This window comes from Mesoplodon densirostris, chromosome 9 (assembly GCF_025265405.1).
Source record: "Mesoplodon densirostris isolate mMesDen1 chromosome 9, mMesDen1 primary haplotype, whole genome shotgun sequence".
Classification (NCBI taxonomy): Eukaryota; Metazoa; Chordata; class Mammalia; order Artiodactyla; family Ziphiidae; genus Mesoplodon; species Mesoplodon densirostris.
The window spans coordinates 96,276,937-96,301,507 of record NC_082669.1 but is presented as its reverse complement, the minus strand read 5'-3'; the positions used below and the strand labels follow the sequence as shown (position 1 = coordinate 96,301,507).

The following is a 24,571-nucleotide window of genomic DNA, read 5'->3' as shown; positions in this document are numbered from 1 at the left end:
TTGTCCCTCCCCATCGTTTAGTTCTGTTTCTTGGTTCTATCTAATCCAGATTATAATGCTTCGAAGAATGTATCTATCTTCTGCATTAACTTTTAAGTTTACTTTTTCTTCATTCGATGTACAGCTTTATATAACTTTTTTCCATAGGTATTTTTTCCTGTTTTTTTTAATAGATTTTACTTCCTTAGATCCTTCATAAAGCAAACATCGAGATGTTTTCCTGGTTCTCATTAGATGGTCTGATTCTTCCCCCAAAACAAACATAGATCCTCGTAGGAACATTCTAGAAGAGAAAAGTACACATTGTGTAAAACACATCTCCATATATCGTGCAGGGTTCCTACTGTATTTTGTGATTAGCTGCTTCTCCTGCTCTCTCTGTATGGAATGCCGTTTCCCTTTTCCATATCAGCTTCTCTTCCCTTGAGCTTCTCCAGTCATCATTTATCCTGCATGCAGAATGGCAGAATTGTTCATTTTCTTCTTTGTGCCCCACAGGACTTTGTTCATACAAGAACAACACTTACCATCACATGGTGTAGTTGTTTAAATGTGTCTGACCTCCCCTTCTGTTGGCCCATGAGTCCTGCCAGGACACGGACTAGTTGGTAGTGTGCTCAGTGGTGAGAACAAACACTTTGGAGTCAGAATGGATATGATTACTGACTTCAGCACTTTTGAACTATATATCCTTTGGCAAATTCTTTAAAGTACCAGAGTCTACTTAGTCTCCCCATTTGTAAAATGAAACTCCTACTTACTTAGTTCATCGGATTGTTGGTACTAAGGTAATCAAGTGCATCAAGTGCATAGTGAGTGAATGAATAGTGTCTAGAGTAGAAAAATGGGTAGAATATAGCTAATAGGCCTGTTTACTATCCTATACACATAATATTAGAATATCTTTTTTAGAAAGCATTCCTTATTTATTTTGGTGCATTGGATTTTAAAAATTATATTTGCTTGTGTTTTGGCATCTCAAGCAGTATTGAAAACATGTCATTTTAGTGGCCTCTTTTTTCAGAGAGGCCTTTTGGGCCCCCAAATTTAGCTCATTCCTGCCGTCAGAAAGATTTGCATCTTTTTTGAGAGAACAGCTTGATTCGTAGCATTATACAGATGTGAAATAAATAGGCTTTTTTGGGGAAGGTGGTTTTTCAGCTCCTCTCAAGTTGGATCTTTAACTCAGCAGATATCTTGAAACACATCAAGTTTCTAAGACACTGAGCTGCATGCTCAAGTATCTATAAAATAGCCTATTGCAGGCATTTCATTAGAGTTGTGAGAGAAGATGTGAGTACACATAAGGGTGTACATACTGGATGTCACAGCACAGTGTGCTGCCACATAAGTGTGATTCAGACCACAGTGCTGTCACCCAGAATGATCTGAGTGGAAGACGTGGACTTTTGGAAGATTGAGTAAAAATTAGTCAAAGAGATTGGGAAAGCATTCTAGACAAAGAGAAAGGCAGGAAGTAAAGACAGAGTCCAGAAAGCCTAAATCATATTTAGCTAATCCTGAAGGCCTCTCTTTTCCTGTTTATGTCATTTCTACTTCCTTCTGCTAGTGGGAATAAAATTTGACTGTGTTTTGTTAATACTTTGTTCAAGTTCTTCTGTTCTCAGAACTCTTTTTCATTGAGTTCTTAAAATTTTTCACATAGTTTAATCTCTACTTTCAGATCTATTAAACCCTTAAGATTTTGTGCCCCAGCAAATCTGCTCTGCAGTAGTGGTCTATCTTGCTTTTTATAATAAAGCATAATCCTAGAAATTTGAGGGTCAGTTCTTTTTGTTTAAGTAGAATAACATTTTTTTCATAAACTGATTTTATAAATCTGTTTGAAAGCATTCATATTTTAGTTAATAAATTGAAATGATTTTTGTGACTGTCCTCAAGAACAACATGCCTATGTCATTAAGGCTTTAAGTTCTGATAGGAGAAATTTTGTGTGCTCTTTAAAGTTTGGTTTTACATATAGGACAAGCGTAATTCATTTATATTTGAGTTGCTTAGAGATATGTTGAAGTTTGAGAAAGTTTAGGCTTTCTTGAAATCATATACTGGTAGAGATGGACTCTGTCCCCAGACTCACAGGAATTAGTATCTAACAGGGCTGGGGGCAGAGTGGGGAGTGTAGTGAGGGGTAGAGCGGCTGACAGGCTGTACTGTGTCTCCTTCTAAAAATGCATGAATATTTGAGAGTCTAACTGGTAAGAATTAACCATAATGGGAACTAGATTTCTGATGGACAACCCCTTGTACCAAGAAAGATTTGTTTCACTAAGGAACCTACCTATTGGAAGTAGCCTCTGGCTTTGAACTGTAAAGGACAGTGGTGAAGAAAAGGAAAATAAAAGCTTGTGAGAAAAAAAGATCAGATTGAAGACTGAGGCTTTGGGAAGTAGCTATGAGATAAGGATTAAAAACTGGTGAACAGAAGAAACTCTTTTAGGACTATTTTGTGACTGGAACGCTCAGTAACTACTTCCCAGTTGGCGTAGACTGCTACCAGAAATATAACTTGAAATAAGAGGTCTCTGGTCCTAGGGACTGCAGTCGGGAATGGAGTAGCCTAAGGATCAGGGCCGAATATGTGAGCCAGTTGTCCCTGCCCAAACATGAAAGTGGACAAATTGGTGGATTTGTGACTCTAGTTACATCTAGCTAGTTTAATTAATAAGACCTATGTGTTTATAATAAAAAGACCTTGTGGAGGGGGTACCAAAAAGAAGGTAGAGGCAAAATTCCAAGCGGAGACAGAATCCCGACCTGGTGGTGTCAACTGTATTAGAGGAAACAAAACTTGGAATAGCCTTTTGTTTTAGGGTTCCCCCTTAAGTGTGCTTTATTTCACCATGTTGTCATTATACATAGATCTTCTGTCTTCCCTCTTAGCAGATCTTGTTTTTCAAATGGAATTTTATGTGCTACCCTAAAATGGAAGCAGATGAAATCAGGAGGTGGGGGGGATGTGTTGTCCTACCACCCTGTCCCCTTCCTCCCCAGTGGCTCCTGAGGTGGTTTTGCAGTCCGTGAAACCAATTTGAAAATTGTTCTTTTAGGTGAAGGTTTTATGCAAGCCAGAAAAACTCATTGGCTTGTCACCAGTGACAATTTATCATAAGGAGCAGATTTTCCACAGTCTTGTTCTCTGTAGCAAAGTTTTACATGTTATAACAATATATTGCAGTTAATCTGAGGAAATCCACTTGGCTGCTATAATGTATGCTCTTGCCTAAGCCATTCATCTTTTCCTGCTTTATGATTTTCTGTGAAATGCCTGATGTCAGACACAGCTTAATTTTATTTTGTAATATAATCATTGCTTATAAAATGTGTATGTGTATTTCCTAGTAAGTAGTTAGACTAGTTTAGTGTTATGTAAAAATACCAAAGATAGTTTTAACCTCTCGTGGGGTTTTCAGGCTCAGGGCATCTACGAATTTTAACTCCATGAACTTAACTCCATGAATGAAAGACTGCAACTCTTGTTCACCCACCAGCACATTTCCACACGTGTGCCTAACTAGCCTCTCTTTTTACTAAACTTTTATAGCCTTTATTAATCATGTACAACCCCATGACATTTCTTCTGTTGGTTTTTCAGGTTGTGGTTATTGAGTTTTTTCCCATATTTGCATTTTCTCACCGTCTAGACTTGAAGCTCCTTGAGAACAGGAGTCATGGCTTAAGGGCTTTGTCCTTAGACACTGTAGGCATTCAGTAAATAGTTGCTTTGACTTTTATCTTGGCAGCATACATTTTTTGTTGTTGCCACTGTTGCTAAAATCTAGACTTGTCAGCTGCTTAGTGAGCGATGATTGACTTCTTACGGACTGGGTGTTAGGCTACCAGCAAACTGGCAGAATTTTAACCATAATTTCTTCTTTAATAAAATGTGTTCTGTGCTAGGTAAACTGAAGTATACTGGTACTTCTTACACAATGAATTATGAGAGTGTGGTATATGGCATCTTGAAAGTACTTTAAATTCTGTCTTTGAGTTCTACTCTGAAAAATAAAACTACTACAAACAACTTCACCCGCTCTCCTGCCCTCAAATTATTTAGAACTGAAAACAGTGGTTTTGTACATATTTGGAAATTATAAATTAAAATTAATTTTTTAACATCATAAAACATTTAAACATATTAGCAATCCTTTAAAAATATACAGTCCTTCCCTAATGTATTACACTACTACTAATTAAATACTTTAAAAATAAAATTAGTATCATTTAGCATAAAGTATGTTCAGTGACTTGATTTTCATTGTAGTTTGCTTATGGAAAGTTTAAAGGGCTTTCTATGTCTTCTTTGTCTTTGAACTGTGTTGGTGGTGAGAAGGCTTGTTAGTTAGATTGACTACACAGTACCCCTGTGAGAATACCGGGTATTATCTCTCCATTGCTAGGAGGAGACTGTTGTGCCCAGAGCCAGTTCCTGGCAAGTGAGAAATATTCTTACCTTGGCTTTTTGGAAACTACTATCTATTCAGTATTGAGTATTAGAAAAAAATTGTTGTTAGGCACCTATCAAGAAATAAATGGTCTTCAAATTGCTTTCCCTTCTCTTATTTTATCCTTACGAGAGAAGAAGGCAGATGTTATTCTTACTTATGAAGCATACTAAGAGACTTACTTACATGCTCAAGGTTATATTAATTACGAGACTTACATGCTCAAGGTTATATTAATTACGGTTGCCTTATACAGCCCATCTGCTATTTTCAGCCCAGTGTTTTCTCCATTAGACCTACGGACTTGTACATAGTGAATCGTATGCCAGTGTGAAGTCCTATGTAAATAAAGGGAAATGAAGTTGCATCAGGTTGCATCCAGGTGTCCTGTCCTGGTACTATTTAAAAGGAAATGTGTATTCGAGTGGAATTATTTAGAGCCCTAGAAACAAAGGAATCAGCTTCCTTTGTGTCAGTGGTTATCAGCCAGGGATGATTTTGCGCCCGCCCCCCCAGTAGCCATTTGGCAATGTCGAGACATTTTTCATTGTCAGAATTGGGGGTGGTGGGTAGTTGTGCGCACATTGCTGGCATCCAGCGGTGCTGCTAAACATCTTACAGCACAGAACAGCCCCCTCATGATGAGGAGTGAATTATGTAGTCCAAAATGTCAGTAGTGCTGAGGTTAATCAACCCTGCTGTGTGTATTGCAAGGAATGGAATTACCAGAAGCCCTCTCAGCCAAAACAAATTTGGGTCAGAGGTGGGGTGGGAGGGTGGGCAGGGAGGTAGAGGAGGTGATTTCAAGTGTGGCTATTGAAATTTTCATGGGGTTAGGATTTATCTGATTTCCTTTTTCTTGCCCCTTCTTTGTGCCAACACTTGGCATAGCAGTAGTAGAGAAAACAGTGAAGAAAACTTCTTTTCTTCTTGTAAACTACTTAGAATAGTGGTCCCATTCCCAGAGCTAATGAGTCAGTCCACTTCCTAGTGACACTCACAACTCCACTGTAAACCAGTCCTCTATGATATCAGGCTCCCAAGATGTCTAGGCACATGACTTTGTTTTTGGCAAGATTGTGAGAATTATAAACTAGCTAATTTATTCCCCAAGGTATCTTATAAGCGTAGTTCACCTGGGAGGATCTAAGTTTCTCACTGTTTCTATATCATGTGCCGTCTGTGAATGTCTTTGGCTAACACACTCTTGCTTGATTTTATTAGCCTAAAATCAGATAAACAAATATCTTTTTTTTAAGTAGATGTTATTTTTTTAGAGCAGTGTTAAGTTCACAGCAAAATTGAGTGGAGAGTACAGAGAGTTCCCATATATCCCCTGTGAACAAATGTCTTTCGATTTTATTGCAATACTGATTTTCAGATAAACTTTATATAAATGCAAATGTTATTCTGTTAATGCAAAGTTCCTTAGTTCCAGTTCTCACTAACTGTAAAGCAAAAGTAAGGAGAAAATGGGTTTTACTAAGTTATGGGTTTTTTTTCTTTTTCCCTGTGCAGTGAAAGAGGGAACCTCAAATCATCTGCATGGGCTTCTTATAGACTTTGACTACCTAAAGTTCAAGAGCATTAATCTTCCTTAAAATTTTCCCACGTAGTGGTACATCACCTTTTTATATCAGGGAGATTTTATTTCCCTACTGTGAAGTTTTCCTTGTTTAGAGTTCAAGTTTTTGGTTAATTGAAAACAAGTTAAGTTATTCAGTCTGACAGTGTGACTACTTTAAAGGTTAGAATGTAGCCACCGAACCTTCCTGTAATTGAGGGTATTCTAGGACTTTATTAGTGTCATCTTGTTAATGCCTCATGCAGCTGGAGTGGACTAGGGGGTGGGGGGAATTGATGATTGTGTTGTTGATTAGAATTTTTCTCCCCTGGCTGCAAATTCCAGTTTGTTCCTTTAGCGAAATATTTCTCCTACTAGTCATGGCTGATGGACATACTATAATGTTTCCATGTTTCTTTTTTGCTTCCTTTTCATCATGGGTCTCACAAGCCCCTGGGATTTGCCTTAAACATTTAACCTATTAAAAAGCCAATTAATTGTCTATACAAATATAAAGTAAATAGTCTATACAAGAGTGAGAGCTCGGTGTTACTAAAAAAGAAACAACTCAGGGTTTGGGTTTCAGGTCTTGACGGTACAAGTCATGTGACATGTGCAAATTATTCTAGAGTCTATTTCTTTATCTGTTAAATGCACACTTTTCCCCCTGCTCTGCCTACCTCACAACATGAGGATCAAATGAAATAATAATGGACTATAAGAGTGCTTTGTGAATTGTACAACACAATGCAAATGTCAGATAGGATGCAAATAGAAAGGTAAGCTTTAGGAAATTACACTGATTGTGAATTGGAATTTGGTTTGAAGAATTTATTTTCCTTTCTATTGACTAGTCTGTAGAGTGTAGATTGTCTTTTCTTCATCTAAGTAAATTCAGAGATGACTTGTTACATTTGGTTGTAGTTTTTTGTCTTTTTATAAATAACATCAATAGGGTTAAAAGCTTCACTTGCTGAAATGTTATAATTTGGCATAGGTTAGTGATTGGTGCAAAGGAAACATTATAAAAAGAAAACTCTGAATTCACCAAATAACATAGACTGTACCTGATAGAATATCGTTGTCATCGTCGTCATCATCATCATCATCATCATCATCATCAGTGGTGGTTGCTCATCAATTCTGTAGAACCAGAAATAATTTTCTATGCTCTTCTCAAAAACCACAGTTGGTAGTTTGACCTACCGTCCTATTTTCAATAAAGCAATTATTCTAAGTAGTAGTTACACTTTATGCTTCCCCTCCCCTCCCCGCAGCCAGTTAGTTATATATCATGTGGATTCTGGATGGTAGTAGATCAAGTGAGTTTAGTCACAATTTATGAAAGCCTTTTTATCTTGATAGTATTTTATCATATTTGGTGCTATTTGTAAATAGAACCAGAGAACTAACTGTAGGACTCCAGGACTTGTGTTTTAAATGGTGGGTAGAACTGTAAGTATAGAGTGGGCAGACTGCTGGAAATGATTCCATCTAAAAGGTAGCTTCGCCCCTGTCTCCTTGGCCTTTGTGACTAATGGAAAAATACTCTTTTCAAATTCAAAAGCCTATTCATTACTGCCTTTCTCCTCTGAAATACATGATCAGTTTTATAATCAGGAAGAACTTAATTATTTTTCTTTTTCTATTGGCTTATGTTTATTCTTCATAAAATGACTTTTCTTTCATTTAATGGGCTCAGAATACACTCCTATATTGAACTTTACAGGCTTGCTTTTTTTTATAGCGTAAATCAGCTCAGCTGGCTAAATGCCCCACTAACTGAAACTTTATAATGTAGCTGGAACTAAATTGTGCTCTGGAGCATTGAGTCTTTAAACTGGATTATTGACTTACAAATGAAAATGGTAAAGAGTCTGTAAGAAGGACAAGGATCCCTCTCCTGATCCTTGAGCAACTTTTTCGTCACTTATTTCCGGGGCTCTGAGCTCATGAGCAAAATCCTAACCAAGTTTATCTTGCTAGGACAACTCATTTTAAAGGCTCAATAAAGAAAGAATAATTCTTCTCCCGCTTAACCACTAAAGAACAACATATGTTTCTAACGTCAGCTTTTTATTTTTTTTTTTATCTTTCATTTTTTTGTTGGTAAATCTCCCAGACAACAGCAGTTCTGTAGAGAGTTTAAATATGAAGGAATGGCAGGACGGGCTAAGGGCACTTCTACCCAACATTAACATCAACTTTGGTGGACTGCCCAATTCTTCTTCCCCCTCCAACGCCAGCCACAGTGCACCAACGTCCAACACTGCCACCACCGACAGCCCGAGTTGGGACAGCCCTGGCAGCTGGACAGACCCAGCCATCATCACAGGTAACTTTCTCACTCCTTCAGCTCCACTGACTGCCATCAGTTTGGTTTTTAGCACAGATTAACTAAAAACAAGAGGTCTCTTCAACGTAATCTTCCCAAAGCCACAAGTGTATGGTAGCTTGTTTCGTTCTCCGGGGTCATGTAGCCTCAGTTAACTCTGTTGGCCTAGTTGTGTAACAAGGCATTTGGTACCTAGGTTGCTTCTTTTGGTGTAAGTAGGTGCTAACATCTGACAGAATGTGTGTATTTTGTAGGTCTCAAAGTATGAAAGGATCTGACTTATCCTCTCAAAGGAACATACTCCACTTTAAAAAATAAAGCTCTCTATTATAAGGCTATCTTGTTTATGTATCCCTATTAGAGAAAGAGAAGCACAATTGGGAAATAACATCATGCAATCCTGGGGATTCATTTTGGCAACTCTGCCTGTGTGACACTGGGGGATGATGTCTGTATAGTTGAAGAGGAGGCATGGGTTTGTGTGACAATAAATCGTGGTCATTGTGGGTGGGGAATAAAAGGAACATAAGATTAAGAAGGTCTTATTTGGAAGGAGTTTAAAATTGTAATTCTTTGTTTCTTTTTGGAGAAACTAAGCGCCTTAAAATTTTTTGATGGAATTCTTAGGCTTTCTGCACAAACTCACCATTTTCCTTCTTGTTTTCTTTTCTCTCCTTAGGTATTCCAGCATCTTCAGGAAACAGTTTAGACTCTCTTCAAGATGACAATCCTCCACACTGGCTAAAATCCCTTCAGGCCCTCACAGAGATGGACGGCCCCAGTGCTGCTCCATCACAAACCCACCACAGCGCCCCCTTCAGCACACAGATCCCTTTGCACAGAGCCAGTTGGAATCCCTACCCTCCTCCTTCAAATCCTTCCAGCTTTCACTCGCCACCCCCAGGCTTTCAGACAGCCTTCAGACCCCCCAGCAAAACCCCCACAGATTTGTTACAGAGTTCAACACTGGACCGCCATTAGGGAAAGAGGAGAATTCATTAGAAAATGCAGGATTTGTCCCACCCTGTTTTCGCCCTCTCAGCCGACCCACAGCTCCCTTCTCATCTCTTATGTTCTGAAGAATCCAGTTCCTGATCAGTTTCGTTTCTCCCTAACCCCAGATGCAATGCGATCGCAGGGTCATTACCATCATTTTTTTATTGTAAAAGTTTCTGTTGATCCAGCATTTGAGTGACACTGTTGAATGTTTTCTAAAAATGCCTTTTTAAGGAGGAAAGAAAAGAAATCAAAGGGCAGTCTCGATACTTAGAAAATTACTGTTTGTCTGTTGCGCATAATAATGACATAATCTGCTTAGCAGAAAATGATGATTAATCTATAGGGAAGGTGAAGTAAATGCATTATCAACTGCAGAAGTTTGAAAACCAGGTTGATTGAAATGAGATGGCTAAATGCATGGGGGAAAGCAGTGGTCCTGGCATCCATCTTGTATTCAGCTTATCACTATTGCAGGGAAAATGCTTTTAATTTAATTTTTAATTCTTTTGGCAAGTTGATGGAGAGGACTTGATTGTGTTGTTAAGCAAAAGAATTTATCGGAAGTTGATGGAGAGACAAATTGATCTGCGGTAGTAACTGGCCTATTGCTAAAGAGTTTATAAGGAGGGGAGAAGTGATTTTTTTAAAGGAGAAAAAATTTTGGCTTTAGATTTAAAGTAAATTCAAATGTTTTAAAGAAAAAAACTATTCACAGATTTAATACCTATGCATAATATAAGTGCTGAAATATAAGTGATTTCTTCAATCTTTCTCCTCTGTCAGAATCTTTTTTTCTTTTTACCTTAAATTCACCTGACTAAGGGCACTCTGAGATAGCGCTGCTCTGGGGCCATCTGATCACCATCAGGAGCAAATCTCTGACACCTCGCCTGCAGCTTTTACTTAACCCTGTAGTTTCTGGATATTTGTGCAGTATTGAAAAGACAGGAGAAAAGAAAACAGAAACCTGGTTATAACCTAATGCTAAAACTAAAAGAAGAAAATGTACCTCTTTCTTCAGAATTAAAACTAAAATCTTAAATAAAACAGAAAACTTGATGATGACCCTTGGGTTGTTCTTGTTTTTGTTTTTCCGTTTTATTGCATGTGAATTTGAAACATTTTGTGGTGACAGTCGTCAGGTGTTTCCATTGATTTTACATCTTCAGCAATAGAGAGGATGGGTTAGAAGAAGAAATCAGAAAAAAATTCATTTTACTGTCGGTCGTTGCCATCTTTGAAGGTCAGCCCATCTTATCCTCAAGAATTCCTCTTCCGGTGGCTTTCAGTAGAAGATGCTTCTTTGTGCTGTTGTGTTGTGCAGACCAGAGCTTCCCAACTGAGAAGCCTCATGGGCCACGAAGGATCAGATAGGCTGGGTTGTGCTGAGATGTTGGTTGTCTCGGGGAGACCTGGCAGCCCCAGCAGTCAGGGTGCCATAAAATTAGCAGCACATGTGAGTGCCACGACGGGAAAGAGATCAGGAAACACTGATAGAGGAAACCCACAGAGAAATCTTTCCTGACCAGCCATTCTAGGGAGTACCTAATGATGGAGAGATGGTCACACCACTAATCAAAAGAGGGTACAAGGTTGCTAGGAATCTGTATGATCTGGGTTACATTCAGAAGTCCAAAGCTGGAGTTGGCATATTTCCAGCTACATCCATTAAGGGGATCTTTGTAGGATGAACTAAGTAGATCTTTTAAATTTTACATTCTGTGCTTTCAGATTGATTTTCTCCTCCTTACATTTACTCTGTACTTCAATTTGATACCAAAAACAAATTTTTAACATAGTTTTTGAAAAATGTAAAGCAGATTGTCTCAAATAAATGTCTGTATAGACTGTAGGCTTTCTCTGGTCTGTAGGCTTTGCTTCAGTCACCTGAATCTTCACATTGTACTGGAAAGTGGTGGCCCAACACACAAGCAATATCAGGTAGTAGTGAACTGTAATCAAGGCTTTGGGGGATTGTAGGGGGCGGTTTGGATATTCCTGACATCGGTATATCAACAAAAATGTGAAGGGAGGGAAATTCTATTTTGCATGGCTGTGCTGTGATTGTGCGTATGTTTAATGAATCATACAGAAGACTTTATAAAATATGTAAATATCATTTACAGAATAATAAAACAATAAAAACCAGTGTGCCTACCACCCAAGTTAAAAATAGAACCTATAATATCTTGAAAGACCTCCTATCTGTCCCTTTCCAATTTTATTTCCTTTTCTTTCCTTACCATCCACAAATCACCATTATCTTGATTTCTGTGCTGATCTTTCTTTAGAGTTTTGCCACTTAACATATGTACCCCTGGATAATGCATTGCTTTGTTTTAAAAAGCTAAGTAACAAATTAAAACTTAGCTGAGTAAGGGAAGGGCAGTATTGTCACTATCAGATCAAGGCTCTTAAGATAAATTGAACAGATTCTTTAGGTCATAGTTTGGCTTTAGTTTCTCTGATAATTTATAAAAGCCAATTCTGGGGAAGACAGTGTGCAAGGTCATGAATGAATCCTGGAAAAGAGGGTCCAGTACAGTCAGGGCATCCGACAGGGCTGTTGTGAGCCCGATCCTGGATGTCTGGCAGAGTGGTCTGCTCTCTGTTTCCTGTGTCTAAGCTCTCCCGGGCTTCCCTCAGTACTCTGGAGTTGATCAAAGCCCAACCCATGGGAATGGGGTGGTTTAAAATAAGCTGATCAATTCACCAGAGCGTGGAGGGGAGAACAGAAATTTCATTAGATTTGGTCAAAATCAGATAAGTACAGAAAAGAACCTGGACCAAACTGATTTAGGCAGTCTGCTGGTATTAACAGCAGTGGGAATCTTGGTACTGACAACCCTCAATGTCTGTCTCTTGTCTCACAGTACTCAGATCTGGTGCACAGCTGATATTCCTAGTATTTCCTTTCACCTCTCTCCTTTCTTGGAGTCTGTATTTCTATATGCCATTTCTTAGTCTTTTTTTTTTTTTTCTTCTCTAATTTTGTTGAAGTGCATCCTCCAGTAACTTCTTAAGAAATGCATGTGGGAAATAAATATTTTAGTAATCTGCATATACAAAAACATTCTGTTTCAGTTGATAGTTTGGTGGATAGACGATTCTAAGTTGTAGATATTTTTTCCTTTAGAATTTTGAAGGCATTACTCTATTGTCTTCTTGCTTCCAGTATTGCTGTTAAAAGGAAATCCAAAGCCACTCTGATCCTTTATAGGTAATCCTTTTGTCTCCCTCTCTGGGAGCCTGTATAAATTGTTTTCTGTGTTCCTTGGTTTGGGTCTATTTTAATTCATTGTGCTGAACACAGTGGATACACACTAGGTTTTTAAAATCTGTTGACTCATGTCCTTCAATTCTGGGAAATTTTCTTGACTTATTTCACCCGTGAATTTCTTGCAATTATTTTCACTGTTCTCCGTTTCTAAAAATCCCATTATTCTGGACTTTCTCCTATTCTTTTATCCAGTTTGCCATCTTTGTCTTTTGCTCTTCTTTCTAGGAAGTTTTATCTCAACTTTGTTTCTATTTATAGTTTTATTCTCCTTGCATTGTTTCTATTTCTTCAAGTTGGTTTTATCTGTTTTGCTTTGATCTCTATCTTCCATATTAAGAGACTTCTCAGATCCCTGGTAGTCCTTGATACCTGCTCTTGAATAAGACTAAAAAGCTGAAAGGAAGTTTTGTAAACATGAAGCCATGCCAACTTTGAACTTCACTGTTGGAAGATCTGGATGGGCTCTGTGTTGGGGAAGCCCTAATGTCAATGTCTTTGGGCTTTTTCTCCTCCTGGACTGGTCAGGTTCCATAGAGAAGAGTCTTATACTGGCCGGCCTAGAGGGTGAGGGTCTGACTGCCAGAGCTGTCGCGGTAGTCTCTGTATTCAGTATGAATATATTTACTTCATCCCTGTTTTCAGTCCTTTTCTCAGAGATTGTCTCCAAATATCTGCCCACTTAGGAGAAGTGTGGTTGCACTATGGTGTGGAGTTGGGGAATGAATTTAGGGAACTAACTTCTTAAAACAGCTTTCTCAGTAATCTTTATTTTAGCCCCACCCTGCAGATTTTATCCTTGGTTCTAGGGGTACCTGGCACTGTCAGTTTATGTGCCCTTGAGGATTCTGTGGTGTGAATTGTGTCGGATCTCAGCTTTCCCTGCTGTTAGCTTGAAGCTTCTCAGATCAGCCAAGTGACGCTCAACCCGCTGCTTTCTCGGTCAGCGCATTTTGTTCTGTCGTCTGCTCTCAGGGTTTCCCTGCTTTTTTCTTTATTCTATTTTTAAGTTAAGCATGTAGGTTTAAACTACCACCTTAGTGCAGATTTGTGCTCTGGTTTTATAAGCTAATAGGCATAGTTTGTCAGGCAGTAAAGTAGGGGGAGCTTCTTGCTATTGACCAATGAGCCCTATCCCTTGGTTTGAATAGCACCTGCCCACGTGTTTGTTTTGTTGAAGTGGTTTCTCTCCTTTTAACATCCTCTTTTCCAATGAAGCTCTTTTGATTTACAATCAATAGTTTGCTTTCCAAAAGCTCATCATACAGGGTATTATATTAATGGTTAAAATTTTGGTCGAGATGTTGAAGGCAACTTTTACTGCAGTCTTAGGGGAGGTTGCAAGTCAGATGGCTGTGGGTCATTTTCTAGGCTACATTGAGTTAGAGCAATTCCAGAAACTGTGGAAGAGGAAAGAATAGCCTATCCTTAACTCTGTATGAATTGTATTTTGTGAACAGGTAATAAGTTTCAACAGTGTGTTTCCACCAGGATTATGCTATGATGACCAATACAGAGCTGAATGCAGTTAGTGATCTCCACCAACGCTTGCCCAAATTTGAAGACATGGCATACACTGCACTTGGAATTGGAGTTTTCTATCAAATTTTTACCAACATCATTTGATTTAAGGTCCTTATTATATTTAGGGTATGTAAACTTTCAAGAGCTGACAGCTTATGTACCTTAAACGTAATCGTGAGACATATCCTTTGTCACATGCGGCTATCCGCTCAAGTGTTCTATCCAAGTGAAAGATGACTGAGCACATTAGCATGAATTCTTTAAAAAACCAAATACTTATTTCGTCACAAAAATCAGTACTTACTTCTTTGTGCTTAACGCATTATTAACTTAGTCTAGACATAGCCTTTAGACATGCAGGCAGTTTCCTACCAGGAAGAGCCGCCTTTGAAAATTCATTTCTAAAATTGTTTCTGAACAAATTGATTTAAAGAAATGGGCCTCCCTGGTGGCGCAGTGGTTGAGAGTCCGCCTGCCGATGCAGGGGATACGGGTTCGTGCCCCGGTCTGGGAGGATCCCATATGCCGCGGAGCGGCTGGGCCCGTGAGCCATGGCCGCTGAGCCTGCGTGTCCGGAGCCTGTGCTCCGCAACGGGAGAGGCCACAACAGTGAGAGGCCCGCGTACAGCAAAAAAAAAAAAAAAAGAAATGAGTACATGATTAGAAAAAAATCCCTTTAAAGGGTAAGATAACTATTTCTATTGGTGGTAACCCAAATAATTTGGAAAAGAACAGAACATAAACGTAGGCCCAAATGTTCAAGGCACATCTAATAAGAATTGGTCATTTTAAAGAATATATTCTGCATTTGATCCATTTCTGAGGGAAACTGAGTGTGTTAAGCAGCTGTTTGTAAGTGGAGTCCTTGCACTTCCTTCCACAGCTTCCCTTCAGAGTCTATGGAAGTAGGTGTATAAAACCAACAGAGGTTAATAGGCCAAATAGAACTTTTTTTGTGTAGGCTGGGTGCTTTTAAAACTCTAAGGCTCATAAATAACTCATAGGAGAATTTAAAGAAACAATGATCTGTGGCTTTTTTGTTTTCAGCTTTAGTATTTGCAAAACTGAAATACAATTGATAAAATGCCTGAGGTCCAGAAGATTACATATAGTCCAGAAGATTTTTTTTTAATGTTGTTTCAGTGGTGTAAATTCCTTGGCTTTTATCAGTCTCCATAATATGCAAAAAGTAGGTAAATAGGCCCAAAAAAGTTGGGTTTTGTCCTGGGTCACAGATTTAATAGCAGAGCTAAAGCTAGTTGTTAACCATTCTCAGTTACATTTATCCATAACTTTGGTCATACTCCTTTTCTGTTGCAAAGCTCCAAGTGCTTTGCCACCTCTCTTGTTTACAAGAAATGACTAAGATGAGGGTGAAATTATCTGTTTCCCCCTTATTTTAGCTAACTGGTGGTAGAAGAAAGAGTATGAAGAGGTACTGCTTGCCCCAAATCATAGAGTGTGAGTCGAAGGTTAGTTGGGAAATAGAACCCTTAAGGACTTCTTGACTATTTTGTGCTTATATTGACTGTTGTTTACATTGAATTAGATGACCAAGTTAGCTAGTATCTTCTGGATTTTGTGCAGATAAGGAACAAGGGACAAGGTAATTGTCTTCAAATATTTGAAGGACAGTTATGTAGGAGAGGAAAAAGCATGAAGGACACAAGTGGGACTAAGATGTGAAAGGGAAATTTGAGTTTAATTTAGTCTAACATTTTTTCCAAACATCTGCTTTGGGCTGGGCATTATGCCAGGTGCTTCAGGAGGTACAAAGATAAGATGATTCCTGCTCTCTTACTCTGAAAAAGTTTGGATAATCAACTCTAAAACTAAGACCGGATGTAAATGTCTGAAGTACAAAATGTCAAAATAGCTCAAAGAAGTGAGAGCTTTGGATAAGCTGAGACTTGGGTGAGGGGACAGCCTGAGCAAAGAAAGCCCTCGTGATGAGCTTGCATAGGGCATATTTGGGGATTGCATCTCAGGTTGGAAGGAACCTGGGTTTGTGCAGGGCACTTTTGAGAGAGAAGGCCTGAGGGTGTACTGGGCACTGCTTTTGTTGAAAATGGGCCACTGAGAGTTTCTGTTTCAGGAGAGAGACATGATAGGATTGTGCTTTATAAACACACAGCCCTAGGCAGGAATGGTGAAGATGGGAGAGACACTGAGGTGGGGTTCTTTAGGTTAATGAGAAACCCCAAGAATCTGGGGTTTGACCTCAAAGGGACTGTTGATGACCCCCTGAAATTTTCTGCAAAATACTGTATGTGCATGTGTGTTTCATCAAAACATAAAAAAGCCCATGATGCAATAAAAGGTCTAGCTAGTAAACTAGAGAAATAGTCCAGGTGAATGTTACTGGTTGATAAGGGAGGTGAGAAAGAGAAGCGGAAATAATTCAAAAGATATTTCAGAATCTTGAATTTTTGCAAGTTACAGGTAAAGGATTTTTTTTTAAGATATTTCAGAAATGTGTTTAGGTTTCTCCTAGATCCTCCACTGGACTATAAGCTCTGAGAGCAGGGAACTCATCTACCTGTTAACCATTCTAGTCCCAGCACTTAGCAAAGGGCTGGCATATTGTAGCCTCTCAATAAATGTTTACCTGAATGAGCGTGAAATGTAGTGTGCCTGTGGTTTTCAGCCAGATAACTGGAATAAATAACTGTATTGTGCTTAAAAGAACTGTGGACTCATGAAAAGGAAGTAGTTTAAAAGGAAGGCGATTCCTTTTTTTTTTTTTAATAAATTTATTTATTTATTTATTATTTTTGGCTGCATTGCGTCTTCGTTGCTGCATGCTGGCTTTCTTTAGTTGTGGCGAGCGGGGGCTACTCTTTGATGCAGTGTGCGGGCTTCTCATTGCAGTGGCTTCTCTTGTTGCGGAGCACGGGCTCTAGGCGCGTGAGCTTCAGTAGTTGTGGCATGCAGGCTCAGTAGTTGTGGCTCGCGGGCTCTAGAGCGCAGGCTCAGTAGTTGTGGCCCATGGGCTTAGTCGCTCCGTGACATGTGGGATCTTCGCGGACCAGAGATTGAACCCGTGTCTCCTGCATTGGCAGGCGGATTCTTAACCACTGCGCCATCAGGGAAGTCCCTAAAAGGAAGGTGATTCTTTTTTTTTTTTTTTTTTTTTTTTTTTTTTTTTTTTTTTTGCGGTATGCGGGCCTCTCACTGCCGTGGCCTCCCCCGTTGCGGAGCACAGGCTCCGGACGCGCAGGCTCAGCGGCCATGGCTCACGGGCCCAGCCGCTCCGCGGCACATGGGATCCTCCCAGACCGGGGCACGAACCCGTATCCCCCGCATCGGCAGGCGGACTCTCAACCACTTGCGCCACCAGGGAGGCCCGGTGATTCTTATTGAATTTGTTGAGTTAGAGGTTTCAGCAGGTCATCCAGGTGGACGTGTCCAGGAAATAATTGGAAATTTGGATGTGGAGCTTAGGAGAAAGGCTAAAAGTAAATATATATATATAGTTTTGGAGTCATCTTTACAGTGGAGAGAAGTGAGATAGAAATCTTGGGAAAAATAGAGATTAGTGGTCTGACATGAAGGAGAACTGAGTGTATGGTGTTGATGTAGGACCATTACTAGGCAAGACTTATTCAAAATGGCATCCTGTATCAAGGTTTCATCAGGAAATCAGGGATGTTACAACCACTGGAAGGGCTGGGAGAGGAAAGATCAGGAGGACCTTGCTGGCTTTCAGGAGATCTGGAAGCGCTGTGGCCCCAGGAAAGCCTTCACCAAGGAGGTTTCTCAGCTGCCTGCAGCGCCAACTTGGTTCTCTGGGAAGTAGCTACCAAAACCCCACATTTGCCAGTGGCCACCCACCGGCCCACAGCTGCCAATTCTAGGAGTTAGACTTCTTCTTTCTCACCTTACAAATTTCACTTTTTAAATTAATTTATTTATTTTTGCTGTGTTGCGTCTTCATTTCTGTGCGAGAGCTTTCTCTGTTGTGGCAAGCGGGGGCCACTCTTCATCGCGGTGTGCAGGCCTCTCACTACGGCAGCCTCTCTTGTTGCGGAGCACAGGCTCCAGACGAGCAGGCTCAGTAGTTGTGGCTCACGGGCCTAGTTGCTCCGCGGCATGTGGGATCCTCCCAGACCAGGGCTCGAACCCATGTCCCCTGCATTAGCAGGCAGATTCTCAACCACTGCACCACCAGGGAAGCCCACAAATTTCACTTTTGTGCCTCTTATCTGCAGGGTGTAACCTGGGATCCTGTTGGAGGGAACCTGAGAACTGATGCGGAAGGGAGGGTAGCAGGATATAGGGCTGGTGATTAATTGTCAACAGACAAGCTAGCACCTGCGGTTTAGAGCATCTAAAATGGGTTATGTCACTTCCCTTCAAAACTCTCCAAAACCCCCCACCCCCAATACCTTCATAGTGAAGTTTAAGTTTTGCTAGTGTGGTACCCAGGGCCTTCTCCCCGACAGACAGTGATACTCTCTGTTTCATGTGACTGTCTGTCTGTTCCACGCATTTCTGTTCTCTCAACCTGGAATGGAGAACACCAGTCTTATCCTCACCCTGGTAATCTCCTTGAAGATGTCTCTCAAATTTAGGTGGTCCTACTCCTGTTGTACCTTTTGTATGAAGAAAGGATGTTTTGTTTCTTTCTGTCCGCGTGTTCTCAGGGCTTAGCATACTGCCTGCCATCCTGTTTGAATAAGTGAGGGAAGGAAGGAAATTTTGGGTGGTGGGGTACTAGTCAATTTTACGGGTAGGCGATCAGTAATGATCTTCCAAGAACTGGTTTTAATCCAGAGGAGGTACTGAAAACCTGTGGCAGTAGGTTGAAGAATGAAGGATGAATAAGAATGAAAGGATTAGAGATAATGTGTGGCAAAGATGTTTGATGAAGAGATGGTGACAACACAATCTGAGAGGCAAAAGCAGAGTAAAGGCAGCTTCCTGCCCGCCCCTGCCCCGCCCGTCCCCAGGAAACCATAAGCCTGTTAGAAGTCAGAGAAGACAAAACTACTGGGAAAAGTAAATTTGAACAAGAATACCAAATTGAATCAAGAGCATGTGTGGAGGTTTACTCTTAGGAAGAGGGATACTTTTTCCTCCAAGATAGTAGCAAATAAGACAGAGGGTTTTGAGGTAAATACAAGAAATCTTAAGGGAATCCATAAACTCAGTATAAAGAGGAGGCCGGAGGTAGAATCAGGATTTGGAGCTTAAGAACATACAAAATGTGCAACTAGCACTTTGGAAAATGTAGCAGGAAGGCAGGAGAACGCATTTTTTTAAAAAAGTGGTAAACAAGTAGCAAGGGCCTAGTTGAGGTTAGCATATATCTGAAATAGACCCAATCAGAATAATTTGATGTCGCCCCAAAATACTTATCAGTCTTACAGCAAAGAAAGGAAAGGAGGTGGTGGAGAGTACCAGGAGTTTTAATAAATAGACGTGGCAAAAAAATTCTGGGTTTGGGGCTTTGGGAGGGGTGAAGGTATCAAAGCGCTCTCACCACCAGGTTTGGGCCCACAGAAGGCTGACAGTAGGGGGTGCTCTTGGACCATGCTTCAGTCTCCTGGGACAGGGCTTGGTGTTCATGAAGCTGTGCACACAAACTAAACAGCCTGTTCTCGGGGCAGAGCCGTATGGGGGAATGCCACACCAACTCAGAAGTTGGACCTCTCTATGATCTCTAAAGATTCTTCCAAAATTCAAGATTTTATGATTATTTTGGGATGGCTGTAGAAGTTGGCAATGTCCAGAATTCAAAATTAAGTGTGAAATTTAATAGACTACACACAGAATTTTAAAAATAAAATTCACAATAGCCGAATTTCATATATTGATTTTCTTCCAAGGATATCTTTATTCTCTTGTTAATAATACCCCCATCATCTTTTTTTTTTTTTCCACTCTAAACATTTCTTGAGATCAGAGGTACTAGGCTGTGATTTGCTGTAGGGATACAGTTGGGAATAAAGCAGACATGATTCCCTCTTTCTTAGACCTCCTACTTGGGTGGTAGAGATGACCATTAAACAAACAGTCCAGCAGTGAATATACAGTCATCAAAAATGCAGAAGAGGGACTTCCCTGGCAGTCCAGTGGTTAGGACTCCACGCTTCCACTGCCAGGGGCCCATGTTCGATCCCTGGTTGGAGAACCAAGATCCTGCATGCCACATGGTGCAGCCAAAAAAAAAAAAAAAACAAATGCAGAAGAATATGTTTATAACCCTGGGATAAGGAAAGCATTTATAAGCAAAATATAAGACCCAAAGGAAAGATAATGATTCATTTACTAAGCATAAATTTAAGACTTGTATAAAACAAACACCATAAACAAAATTAGATCAACAATAGACTAGGGGAAAATCGTTGCCACCTATGTATTAATAACTGTAATCTAGCTGCAAGACCCCTGATATGAGACAGCAAAAAGTGTTACTGCTTACTCCATGGCCTTGGGAAGACCACTGCTGGCCTCTTCATCTACACATCAAGATCATTGTACTCATGTGGCTGTGAGGCTCGGAAGAAATATTGTAAATGAGCGTGTTTTGAAAACGAAGTGCGATACAAATGCAAAGAACGAGTGTGTGATGATTTTCTGCAAAAGAGCTTTCTTCTCCTGAAATACTGCTGTCAAGCCTCAGGCTGGTGGCTGGGAACATGGGCATAAGCTAATGGCCGCGTGGATTTCTTCAGTGTCAGGTCGAGGAACCCCTAGACAGCCCCCCGCAGGCCACATTGCACCAGGGATGTCACTCCCCCTGGGAATGGCATCCACAATTTCCCTTCAGGAAGACCTTCAGTTCAAGGGGCTTTTAGGTTTGAATTCTGCTACCAACCCTCCTGGGGGAAAGCCACTGCTTTGGGTTTGATTGCCTCAGACTATCAAGATGACAGCTATGAGTAATTACCCTTACTATATTTGACACTTAAAGAGCTACAACTCGTAACCAGCTGTTGTGATAACAACTGTTATCCCAGTTTTTCATGTTGGAAGCCGATGCTCCTATACGGTATATGGCAGGGTATCTAAAGTGTATTTTGGAATCCTGTATCGAAGAAGCCTTTTAGGGACCACCTAATGTGTCCTTATATATCAAAGAAGGCTGAATTTTAACCCAGCATAGATGGATGAATATTTTGTTTATTTATCCCTCGAACATACGTTTTACAGAGTACGCCCCAGCTAGAGTGCTAAGATGAAAGGATATGTTCCCGACCACTAAGAAAATCACAGCCTCAAAGGGGAGACTGACATCATATTTCTTAAAGCTTTTTGATTGAGAAATATAAGACATAATAGATAGAAAGTACATAAAACCTAGATGTGCAAAGTAATTTAGTAACATGGTGGAGGGAGGGATTGGTTCAGTCCTGGAAGGTCAGGGCCAATTTCCTACGGGAAGAAAAACAGAAGCTGGGCTTCAAAGGATGAGCAGAGTTTGCTAAGTGAAGACCCAAGTTTTGAGGGAGGACCCAGAGGATGGAGGGGATATAGCATTCTGAGCAGAGGAGGTAACAGGTACAAGCCAGTGAGAAGGGCATGGGAGGGCTTACCGGGTAACGTGGGAGTAGCAAGAAGTGAAGCTGGAAAGGTAGGTTTCGGCCATATTTTGCAAGGCCTTGACCACCATGCTGAGGAGTGTGGACTTTCTTTTGGAGTCACTGTGGAAGAGTCAGTCTTCTCATACCTTAGAAAGGTAACTTGGATTGTACTATACCAAAAGGGTGGGAGGAAAAGAAAAACTAGACCTAATAAAACCAGTTAAAAAACTATTGAGAATAAGCCAGACACAAAAGAACAAGTACTACATGGTTCCACTTATATGAGGTACCTAAAATAATCAGAACTATAGAGAAAGTAGAATATTGGTTACCAGGGGCTGGGGGGAGGTGGAACGAGGAGTTTCTGTTCAATGGGTCCAGAGCTTCAGTTTGGGATGATGGGAAACTTCTAGGGATGGATAGCACAACAGTGCGAATGTACTTAGTGCCACTGAATTGTACACTCAGAAAGGGTTAAAATGGTCAATTTTATGTTATGTATATTTTGCTGTAATAAAAAACAAAGCTGTTGCGTTCGTCCTGGCAAGAAAGTGCACATGAGTCTGAATTGAATAATGAGTTTAAAGAGGAAAAGAATAATTAAATTTTCCCCCCAATAAGAGTGATTTAAGTTTAAAAGACATTTCTGAGAGATAATTGGAAGGACTTGTGTCTGGATGAAAAGGTCAAGGAAAAAGGGGTCAGAGATATTAGAGGTCTTTGGTTTATACACAACTGTGTACATATTGGCTGAAGAGGAAGAGAAGGATGAGTTTGATTCTGTGGGATGTAATCTACAGTGGATAAAAATATATGCGTACGAGCGCACGCACACACACACACACACACACACACACAACTGGAGCTTAGGGAAGAAGACAGAGTTAGAGAAAACAATTCAAGAGTTGGCAGTATGTGCGTAGTGTGGAACTGAAATCATTCAGGGAGGAGTGAGGGGGAAAAAAAGAGAGAGAGAGAGAGAGAGAGAGAGCCATAAGCAGGATCACGGAGAACATAACTAGTGGGACTAAGAGGAAATAAAGAGAAAAGAAGAATCAAAAAAGCAATGGTTTGGGGCTTCCCTGGTGACGTGGTGGTTAAGAATCCGCCTGCCAATGCAGGGGACACCGGTTCGAGCCCTGGTCCGGGAAGCTTCCACATGCCACGGAACAAATAAGCCCATGCGCCACAATTACTGAGCCTGCGCTCTAGAGCCCGAAAGCCACAACTACTGAAGCCCGCATGCCACAACTACTGAAGCCTGTGCGCCTAGAGTCCGTGCTCTGCAACAAGAGAAGCCACTGCAGTGAGAAGCCCACACACCACAACGAAGAGTAGCCCACGCTCGCCGCAACTAGAGAAAGCCCATGCACAGCAACGAAGACCCAATGCAGCCAAAAATAAGTAAATAAAATAAATAAATTTATTTTTTAAAATGGTTTTATAGAAGCAAAGAGAAAAGAGTGTCATGGTCAATAACGTCAAATGCGATGGAGGTTAGTTAGGATGAAGACTGAACGCAGTTGGCAGATTGGAAATTTGTGGCCACCGATGACCTTTTCCAGGTATAAGTTATAAGTCATTTTGCTTTTCCAGATAGCGATCATAGTGAGGTAAGAGGTGAATGGGGTGTGAGAAAATGGAAGTAGTCAATGGAGACTAATTTTTTTTTAATGTGCGAGATTCTTCATCCCCTTTGCAAATAACACTATTAATCCTCATTCTTAATCTCTTTATGTGTTCATGCTTATAATTTCAACTAAAGCTCAGTCTTATTTATCATTGGTTGTCCCTGTCTTCAGTGGGACCTCATATCTCAGCCCCTCTCCCCTTAAATGTGGGATTCTTAAACTAAAGAAGGGAGAAGAACACAAAGTTGAATCTTCTTTTGTAATTATAAATGATACTGTGAAGATGGCTTCTATTTCAGCGGGAGGTACCTTTCTGTCTTTAGAGAATCCCTTCAATAATGTAATGATTCTCTCCTCTTTGTAGATGAGGATGATTTTCTGTTTATTATTGTTTTTAAAATGTATTTCTTTTATTGAGTAACACTGGCTTACAACATTATATAAGCTTCATGTGTACAACATTGTATCTCTACTGTTATATACCCTACAGTGTGCTCACCACCAAAAATTTAGTTTCCTTTAGTCATCATATAGCTGACCCCCTTTACCCCTTTCCTCATCCCCTTCCCCCCGGTAGCCACTGCTCTGTTTGGTTTGGTTTGGTTTGTTCACTTATTTTGTTTTTGTTTGTTTGTTTTTTATATTCCACATATGAGTGAAATCATGTGGTATTTGACTTTCTCTATCTGACTTATTTCACTTTGCATAATATCTTCAAGGTGCAGAGGATGATTTTCTTGACTCTCAACCAGGACTTAGACTTTGTCTGTCTAGCAGCTGTGACACATATTGTTGACATGAGATAAGCTGGGTGCTAGAAAACCTGGATCCTACTTCTGTTTAGCCTCTAACCTGTGTGATTTGCATAAGTTATAAGTCATTTTGCTTTTCCAGATAGCAGTTTTCTCATCTATCAAATGAGGGGTTTGGATTAAGTGATTTTGAAAATTCTTCCCTGTTCTAATACATTCCCAGTCAGTTACCTTTGTGACTGTGGCACCCAGCTGCCAGATGATTGGCCAGCGTCAGGGGTGCTGTGTATGATAGGGGAATAGGGCAAGACTGCTGGTCCACACTGGGACGTGGTTATTGCAACTCACTGTCATTGGTGCACTTAGTCCTCTTCCCTGCAGGGCTCTGAGACCTCGTGGCTTACCTGGCTTCTGGCCTTTTTAGTCCAATCTACTAAGCCCCTCTCCTGGGCTGGCTTCTCAGGGCCATGGCATTGGTTGATGGAGCTGATGTGGAA

General features: G+C 40.4%; 1 protein-coding gene across 5 annotated transcripts in view; it reads left to right on the top strand.

The window, feature by feature from the left end:
* The window catches only part of CNOT4 (CCR4-NOT transcription complex subunit 4), a 142,212-nt gene extending 132,780 nt beyond the window's left edge, over positions 1–9,432 (top strand). For 3 of the 5 annotated variants that reach the window (XM_060108365.1, XM_060108363.1, XM_060108364.1), the window contains 2 exons: positions 8,150–8,362; positions 9,042–9,432. In XM_060108365.1, the coding sequence (XP_059964348.1) occupies positions 8,150–8,362; positions 9,042–9,343 (515 nt within the window). In that variant the 3' untranslated portion in view covers positions 9,344–9,432. The remainder of the gene's footprint in view (positions 1–8,149; positions 8,363–9,041) is intronic. The other 2 variants (XM_060108367.1, XM_060108366.1) reach the window with 1 other exon arrangement.
* The last annotated feature ends 15,139 nt before the right edge of the window (positions 9,433–24,571 follow it).